The 9,995-nt window shown below is 38.2% G+C and overlaps 1 protein-coding gene across 1 annotated transcript in view; it reads right to left on the reverse strand.

The window, feature by feature from the left end:
• Positions 1 to 8,858, reverse strand: part of LOC122795981 (arrestin domain-containing protein 3-like) — a 404,096-nt gene extending 395,238 nt beyond the window's left edge. The window contains exon 1 of the mRNA XM_044064464.1: positions 8,495 to 8,858. Coding sequence (XP_043920399.1) covers positions 8,495 to 8,774 — 280 coding nt within the window. The 5' untranslated portion in view covers positions 8,775 to 8,858. The remainder of the gene's footprint in view (positions 1 to 8,494) is intronic.
• Between the last annotated feature and the right edge of the window lie 1,137 nt (positions 8,859 to 9,995).

A 9,995-nucleotide genomic window follows, 5' to 3' on the forward strand; every position in this document is an offset into this window, starting at 1 on the left:
TTTCGGTTGTATTGTGTTGGGCAACTAACCTGGAGGTGTGAATTGCCTTGGTGAATATGGACACTCCTCCACCTTTAGTGTTTCGGTCTTGGTTTGCTGGCCAAAAAGTGTGGTAAGAGTTGTAGCCTGGTATTGCAGGGGTGCTCTCTGGAGCCTTGAACCAGGTCTCAGTTACAACACAGATATCAATGTTCTCCATTTTTAGGAGTGCCTCGAGAGACTGCATTTTGAGATTTAGACTTCTGGCACTGAGTAACATTACCTTCAGATTTTGCATACTTGTACCTGTTATGGTGTTAGTTGTGTCCTTTGAGCCTTGCTTAAAATAGCACACTGCCAGCCTATTGAAATTAGGTTGAGGACTGGAGGAGTGCATAGTCTCTCTGTTTTTGCTGACTGTTAAGTTTTTTTCTGTAGTACGTGGTTGTATGGCACATAGGCACCATAACCCGTTGCACGGTGTGGATTGTGGTGCAAGTCAGATGAGAACAATGAAAGAGCAGAGGAGGTTGACTCTTGAGTCTCAACCTGTTTTTGTTTTAATTTTAAATTAATTAGGAGCAATCGGAACCAAGCCCACGAGCCATTACTACTCAACTGCAGCAGTCAAGCTGCAGAGTCGGATCGGTCTGCCCAGTCCCAGCATCTAAGACAACTTGTGCAGGGAAATGAAAGTAATAAAAGGTAAAAATGCACGCTGTTTAACGTAATCTTACTAATGTGTGTCTTGAGGGGGTCTCAAGACGCCATATCAGTAGAAAATGCTGGAAAATTTGATTCTGTTATTACTTTTGCAAGCTAAACTGAATTCAGACTGCAGAGTGTACATTAATGAGGAAAGCTTTGTGCTGGAGTGGAGTACAAAAGCTTTAATCAGAGTTGTAAGTTCCAGCCTGCAGTTAATTGACTGGGCATATCAGTCCTGTGCCTCCTTGAAGCTTATTCTGTGCTAAGACTGAATTGTGTATACCAAGATGGAAAAATCTCTTGTCTTGATGTCAGTAGTTTTTGTGTTCAAAAGTTGAATGTGTTTTAGGAAAGGTGTGTGAATGACTCCGTGAGAAGATTTATTTTGTTTCATTTACACGACTGGATCTTGAAATAAAGTAATGTATTAATAAGTCTGCATTGAAATTTACCTGTGAAATGCTTAGTTTAAAAACTGGAATAACAGTGAATATAGTAAAGTTTAATGCGAGGAGTGGACACTCACAGAAAAGAATTGTTGAATGAAATCTTTATCTTAATGGTGTATTCTAAAGAAGCAGCTGAAAAGAAATAGTAGAATGAAAAGCATTATTGAATACTTGCCAAAGATGTCATATAATGTTGCTTAGAGATTGATTGATTGATTTATTGATGTTATTTGTTTACTAGGTAAGTAAGCTAGTCTGTTGACCTTTTTTGGCTGTGACCAGGACTCATAGAACAATAACTTGATCATTTTACACCAAACACAATACAAGAAAACAAATGTTACAATACAGATCAAATATGTAGCAGAACAGTTAGCCATAAATTCAGTAACATGAGAACCAGAAATAATAAAACTGGTTATGTATAGATACAATTGAAATATACAGCTGCTAATAATGTCTATTAAATGCAACAGTAGCATATTAAGTAAGTCAACTCTAATATATAATATTTAAACATAGGTAATGACATTGAGCATTGACCATTGTCACAACAGCAATTGCAAGTAAATTCTGAAATTAGTTGTTTTTTAAGCTTCTATTTGATTCCAGTTTTTTTTTTTTTTTTTAAGCAGGTAGGTAGTTACATGTTGCAGGTTTAAGTCTAGAGAAAGCTCTTTCTCCTAGCGCAGTTTGAATGAAAAAAGGAGAAAAAGTTCTCTTGTGAGCAACAAAAGTCACATGAGTTTACTGAATATGCAACTTAATTTTCAGAGGGAGTTAGCCTTGTTTTTAGTAGGGAATAAATGTTTGAGGTCCAAATATTTGCATGGCAGAAGGGGGAAAAAGACCAAGACAAAAACTCAGTAATAGGAGACATTACAAAAATGTAAAGTGAAGCTCTAAATAATGATTTTGGCACTGCAGTATATACGAGTGCTGCAGAGTTCAAGAACACTGAAGTTACCTCGGAGATGGTTCATAGTTTGGTAAAGAATCTTAATTCTGTGATAAAGGATCAAGTAGGATTAGGCAAGTCTTCTGTTCTTGCAGTGGACAGAGTCAACTCAAGAGAGAGAAAGAGAATGAGAAATTTATCTTGACTCCTCCAGGTAAAAGAAAAAACGAGCGACTCTAGATAATTCTTCAGTAGGGGTGGGGGCAAGGAAACATAAACTTTCAAGAAGCTATTTTTTTAATAATGATCAAGACTAGAGGTCAAACAAAAATTTCAACACACTGCATTTAATAAAAATTATAGGTCTGATGATCTTTCATTTGTAAGGCAAGGACAATATAAAGCAATTCCACATTATATGCTGGAAACAATCAACGTACAAGTGTTCCCTTGCTATCTAAGGTTTTCATGCTCAGACCATACAGTGATGCCTGTCTATATGCAGGTAGTGATTCTTATGTATATTGTGATCACGTTAAAAGCTTTATGCATGAAATCCTCCACCCACTTTTTCACATGGCAGGCAAGGCACAAATGATACTGCAGCTCCGTGGGCAATTAACTGATTTACTTGCACTGCAGGCAGCAGATGTTATATTTTATTTTCAGACTTCACCCTTCAGACAATTCATGCTATGCAAAACCTATTATTCTCTCAACATTCTAAGTTTGGAAGAGCAATATTTAAAACATGTCACTATTTTTATGATTTTGTTTTGTACCCCATTATTTGTGGCTTTGTCCAGATTTCTTGCTCTAAGACACCGAAAGTATACTGTTTAGTCAGCATAATATTGTTATGTTTATTATTCTTTGTTTCTTACTTCTATTTTGTGCTTAATTTGGCCTAACTCATATGGTAGGGTTGTGATAAGATTTCTCCAGCCTTTCCTTGTTGTTTCCATCTGCAATCATTTACCCTGTCAATGCCTTTTTTTACAATGTCTTTTTTTCAGCTACATTTTCTGGCAACATTTCTAAGCTATGATTTATTTATATTCTAAATCAGATGTTTTGAGAATGAGTTCTGTGCATATATGAAATTTCATCAGCCTGTACTTCTAAGTAACCACAGCTACATTTATAAATGTGTCACTGAGGTGTTTTGCTTTTGAAACTGCAGCACATGGGATCAGTATATCTGTTTTTCTGTAAAATTCAAAGAATCTTGTAGTTGTTGACACCAGGTATTTGTTAGTGATTGGGACAACATAAGAAAGGCATTGTGACTTGGGATATGTGTTAGAGATTGGGACAACAAAGGAAAAGCATTGAATATCAGTAATGGAGAATGTATAGGTTGTGTGTTCTTGCTTTCAGCCACTTCATTATTGTCTGCAAGTTTTTATCCTTGGCCATTTCTCAGAATTTGTACTTAAAAATTGGGATGAATAGGAAGTTATTTAACCCAGTGGGATATGAACCTTGTTTTTCACAAAAGGATCTTGGGTGCTCCAGCAGTTTGAATTTCTGTCTCAAAATAGTTTTCAGTCTAAATCTTGATAGACTTTGTAGAGTTGTTCAGCTTTATTATTATCACATAATTTGTAGCTGAGGACAGTCAAAGTCAGATAATTAACTTAGAAAACAAAACAACTTAGCTAGTGTAGAAGCAGTCAATTTTATTTTTATAAAATTGTATTTTTGTTTTGCACAAGTTCAAAGTTTGGTACAATTTCAAATATTAATATAAATAAAACACTATTGTTCTGTTTATTTTGTGTTTAATATTTTGTCTGTTCTACAGTTTGCATTTAAAAGTTGGTATCCCACAATTCCAATGGAGTGGATGGGGCTACATAATTATGTACTCAAATTTTATGTTAATCAGCATACAGATTTTTGGCCATCTGTACCTATTTTTCATAGGCCTTTGTCCAGATCTTTTATGATTCCAGGTTGAAAGGTATACAGGGGTGTTATGACCTCTTTTCCTCTTGATGCAATGCCTTTGCTCATGAGGTCTGTAACGTATAATGCCTTCCTTACCACAGTAGACACATGGTGGCCAAAGTTTGGGCTACAGTCAACTTGTGTTCCTAAGTCTCTCACTACTAAGTTGTCACTTAGGGTATTATTATTTATATGATACAGTCTGCAGGGATATCATTTTTACCAAAGGGGATGATAATGCACTTTTTTGCACTGATTTTGAGTCCATGTCTTTGGCACCAATCATTGGTTTGTGTAAGTCCCTCTTGAGGTATATTGACTTAATATGGGGATTCAGTGACTGCACCTAATTTGCAGTTGTCAGCAAACTTAGTCAGCCTCAGCCCCTCTGTTTTGGCCCAAACTTCTGAGAAGTATATCCCAAACAATTGGGGGCCCAGCACTGATCCCTGTGGAGCCCACTGGTGACAGGTCTGCTGGTTGAGGTAAAGTCTCCAACTTTGACTGAGTGTGATCTGTCGGTGAGCCAGTTAGCAGCCCACCTGACAACATAAGGGTTGATATTCAACTGGGAGAGTTTATCAATGATGCCCGAATGTGGGATTGTGTTGAAGGCCTTGGCTAAGTTAGGGTATGCTATATGCACAGTTTTGCCTTCGTGTTTGGCTCTGGTGACATTTTTGAAAAAGCCCATCAGGTTTAACAGGCATGATCTGCATTTGACAAAGCCAAACTATGTCGGATCAAGGGTTTGGAGATTAGCTATATCCTTATTTATAAGGTCCATGATGATTTGTTACATGGCCTTACAGATAAGGCTGGTTATGCTTGTGGGCCTGTAGTTCCCAGGATCTGTTACTGTACCCGCTTTATGAAGGGGGATGATGGTTGCAGTTTCCATTCAGCAGGGACAAAGCCTGTACTCAGGCTGTGGTTGAAGAGAGTACCTAATGGTAATTCATGTTTTAGACTATTTAAAATGCAAACTGGGATGCCATCTAGTCCCACACATCTGGGTCCTACCTTTTAGTTTACATATATAGCTGAAGAATGCCTTATGGTTATCCTTAGCTATAGTTGCAAATTTTTTTTCAAAGTTGCCCTTGCAGAATTTTACACGTTGTCTTATTTATTTGTTCAAGCAGAGGAATGTGTTCTTCTAGCACTAGGACCTCTCTTTTTATTCTTAAACAGCAAATTCTTCCTCTGGTTGTATAACATATTAATGCTAGATGTCCACTAGGGAGGCTTGTTTTTTTTCTTGAGGATCTTGTTTTGATCCTATCAGGTACAGCTGTGTTAATAAATTTGTATAAGTGTTTGCACAGGGCATTTGTGTATACCTTAGTATAGTTGTCAATGTCATCTGTGGGATCAGGAGCTTGGAAATCATTTATGCCATCCCATAGGAGGGTATAATTAGCTTTGGTGAGATTTTTAGTCTGATTTCACCTAAGAGGGATTCAGGTGTTATAGCTACTTCAAATGTGACTGGTTTGTTATCAGATTTAACCAGTGAGGGTCCTATACTTGTGTTGCTGCAACAGTCCCCCATATTGGTGAGGACCAGGTCGAGGCATACTATTTTTTCCATAGCATTAGTGTTAAAATTCAGGAACCTTTTGTGCAAGTGTATTGGTACTCAATAAATTTCCCAGTCAAAGGAGGGATAGTTAAAATCGCCCATGACTAGAGTGTTTGGCTGTAATTTGTTTGACTCAAGTAGGTCCAAATAAACAGTGTGGCTATCTTGGTTGATTGAAGGGGGCTTATAACTGATGATGACTTGAAGGGGGGTCTTACCCACAGTTAGTTGAATTTGGAGTAACTCCATGGCATTCTCCTGTCTAACCAGTTTATAGGTGTATTTATATTTGATGAAGTTAGATATTCTTCCTCCTTCTTTGGCTTTCATACGTTCATTTTGCGGTCTGAAAGTGTGGAAGGCATTGTAGCCTTGCAAGGCCAGGGTATTCTGCCTTGAACCAAGTTTCTGTTACTGCACATACATCAACATCCTCCAAGGACAAGAGTGCTTCCAGAAAGTGCAGTTTCTAATTTAAAATCCTAGCATTTAGCAGTATAACCTTTAATTTTTGTGAGTGATATTTTCATATTGGAAGTTTTGTTCTTGAGACCTTGCCTAAATAAGGCACTATGGGGGTGGCAAGTGCCTTAGCCAGTAATCAAAAGCCTAGAGGTGACAGGTGAAGACCATCTCTGGCAAAGCAGTGTGGTCTATCAACCATGTCATCCCAGGCTGACAGGAACTGGATCCCCTTAGAATGACACCAGAAGCTAAGCAAATTGTTGAAATCAGTCATTTTTTTGTTTATATTGTGGTATCATCCTGAGTGAGTGTAGAATGCTGCTCAAGGCTATGAACATCCCTTCCTGGGACACATATTCATAGTGCTCAATCATGTCTTTCTTCATATAGTCCAAGGAGGTACATCTTAACATGAACTATGATGGAGTCATAATGGTACTTGTTGAGAGACTTGAGTGCACATGTGATCTGACTGATCCTGGCACCTGATAGACAGCTGCTGACCATAACATTCTCCTTGTCCAGCCTAGTGAGTGGGACATCTGTTTTTCTCACAATGGAATTAACTATGACTTACAAATTGATTTAGATATGCTTTGCCTTAGGGGCTTATTTGATGAGACACTGGTGCTTGAGTTTTTATGTGTATTGAGTGATGTAGGTGCTGTATTAGGTGCAGCATGTTTGTGTTTGGAAGGTTTCTTGTGTTTTGATAGGTTTCTAGTGAGTACCTCTGAGAATGATGGTTAATGTGTTGAGTGCATGGTTTGCATAGGAAGTGTAGTATGTGAGCTGACAACCTGTTCAGTGCTACTACTGTGTACGCAAAAGAGCTAGGATTCCAGATTCTTACTGTAGATACATCTCTCACAAATTGCACTTTGATGATTTAGGAGTAGAGGATTGCCAGTGCACATGAGGCACTTGCTACACTGCCTCAGGATACCCATGTCAATCATGTTGGTAGGAGAAATGGAGGGAAAGTGATGATTCATAATGATAGGTTAAATTCTGTTTACACATTGGGGAAAGAAAATGGAAGGGTATGGTATAACTGGGTACTCTAAATTGGGGTCTATACTAATGAGGTGCTCCACAAAGGTCTATAATAGCAGAGGTTCTCAAAATGGTATGTGACTATTGTAGATTTGGTAGTTTTGAGACTGTTTAAGGGTCAAATGTACAGGTGAGGTACTCTCTGGGCAGCTAAGCACAATTTAAGGACTTCTCACTGGATCATGGGCAGCTACTAACGGAAAATGTATCTACTGAGGTTTTTGCTTCTATAACCACAAATAATTACCCCCCACCACCACTACCTGTACTGCACAGATGCATTTCATGTAAACAGATGAATACAGCAGAGCAATGGCTGGTCACCTAACTCTGTGGAGCTGTGTTAAAACAAGCACAAACCCATGCAAATGCGGGGCTTATGTAGCAAACTGAATTAAACATTTAACCAATAAAAAAGCTCAAAACTGAGCCCTGTGCCAGCAACCTTCAATCAGATATGAGTCTTAACTTCACTCTCCTGCCACAGGGGTGCAGGATGGCTCACTCAAACAAAAGACAGCCCAGTTTAGTGCTCAGTTTAACAAACAGAACCAAATTCAGCAGATCTAGACAGAATCTAGTCTATGCTACAGCAGACAAATGTGCAACAAATCAGCAATATAGCAAAAATACAGTTTAAAAGTACAACATACAATATAAAATTATAGTTAGCAGAATGTAACAGATTCCTTGGATTGCACAGATGAATACAGCAGAACTGTGGCTAGTTGCCTAACTATTTGGAGATGTGTTAAAACAGTGAGCAAAGTACAAACATTAGTCTACATTTGATTACATGCTTTTAATACCTGAAAAGTCACTCAAAATTATGTTAACTATCCTGTTTCACTGAATGTTCTTTTAAAAGAAACATGGCCAGCACATTTCATATTTCAAATACATTATGAAACAAAGAATGCTTCCATGTAGGTTATGTACTGCATTAATCATAATGTGATAAAGCTCACAGGTTTAACCCTTCAGAGTATAACAGGATTAACAACCCATTAAAGGTAGTAGCAGTCTACAACAAACTTTTTTTAGCTGGCTCCTCTAATTTGAATGACTATAATAGCTGGAATTGTTTTAAATGATGATTCAACTTGTATGTACTGGAAATGTAACAGTTACTATGCAAAGATACAAATGCTATCTGATGGGTTTAAGTTCTAATCATGAGTAGTGATATAACATTCCTTAACCATATTCCTATGCTCTGTTTCTCCAGAAATCAACTTTAACTTTTCCCTTGTATGTAATAACTGCCTGTAGAAAGAACAATAGACGTTTTTCTCCTACAATCAAAGATAAGGCTAGCTAAAATAAACAATATGAAACAGTAATATCATAATAAAACAAATTTATGCAAACTAGTTGTACATAACCAGAATAGTCACATACCATTTTCTTGTCCAAGTAATGTATATTTTAAGTTAAACAATTCAGCCTTGCTGTGGTAAACTTCTGTGTATGTCACATCACCAGCAGTTTGGAGTTCTGCCCAGCATACTTCTGCTTTTCCTTTGGCATGAATTTCAAGGTATTTCACTTTAGTTTCTGTACTGAGTTCTAGAGTGACCTTTCCAGTGACAGTCTCTCCACTAACATAGATTGGCAGAGGGCTGTGTGTCCCAGCACGATGAAAGGATACTGTTAAATTTGGCTTGTCCCCTAGTCCCATGATTAACAAGGAATTATAATGACATTAAAGCGTTAATCATCTGTCGTTTAAATCTGTTTTGCACTGAGAGCAAGATGTGTGCTGTTTCTGTGAACCAGTTCTGAACTTTACATTGTGCAACAGAGGGCGACACCCAAATAGGAGGAGATTTCACCTATGCTTCTTCGCACTTGACAGTAATGGAAGAGACAACTAAGAAGAATTTATGTTACCCCTTCACTGCAGGAGGCATTTTTTCCAGTACTGAGTGATTGTTGCAGATGTAATGCAAGCTGATGTGAAAACAGTTTCAATAAAAATCATTTTTTTTAAAGAGACTGTCAAGCATTTCATTAGCAAGTTATGGCCCATCAGTTGTATTCAGTAGTGCTTTTTCTCATATTTGTTTATATAATATGACATTGCTAATGTATTATTTGAAATTAAACTGAAGTATACAATAGTAATGGTGTTTTATCAGCTATCTAAAAATAACACAATTAAAAGAATTAATCTCGTTATACTTCTTCAGCTTTTTCACTCTTTACCCTGCTGCCTGTCATTAATCACCTCCTTCCTGGCCAATCGGACCATTCCAAGGTTAGGATCAATTGGAAGGGGTAGTCATTTATACAGCCATTAGGGGGTGGTCAAGGATTTTCTCTTGGTCTTACATTCCCTACAGATGCCCGACTTGCAGATCCAAAGGGGGTGGCGGTGTAATGGGCTGTACACTCCAGTCTGTGAGTGACGTTGGCACAAGCAGTCTTGCCCCTTCCCCTGAAGTACTGGAAGTTGTTTCCTCTGTTTCACTGGACAAACCACACTGTACTGGAAGTTGTTTCCTCTGTTTCACTGGACAAACCACACTGTCTTATGTGCTTCCTGCTAACCTCTCCAGCGACTTCCCTTTACACCAATCCCTCTCTGTCTGGTTTCTCCAGTGCAAGTACAGCTAATTGAATCCAGACATCATGGTTGCAGTAAATGTTCCATCCCTCTGTGCTAGGCATAGTTCTTCAAATTCTCAGGTCTTGTGAAATCATCTTTCATAATTTTCAGGCGCTACAAATGGCCAGGCAACAACATAGTTTCCCTAACCTCATGCCTATGTCAGTGGTGTAGAGTTATAAAACCCTAGCTACCGCCCACATGACCAGAGTTCAAATAGTGGCTTGGGTGCTATATAGTGCAGGCATGGAGTGTGGACATTCCCATCCTGGGGTAAGGAGGGAGGCACAC

This window comes from Protopterus annectens, chromosome 2.part2 (genome assembly GCF_019279795.1).
Source record: "Protopterus annectens isolate FY-2018-M chromosome 2.part2, PAN1.0, whole genome shotgun sequence".
Lineage (NCBI taxonomy): Eukaryota > Metazoa > Chordata > Ceratodontiformes > Protopteridae > Protopterus > Protopterus annectens.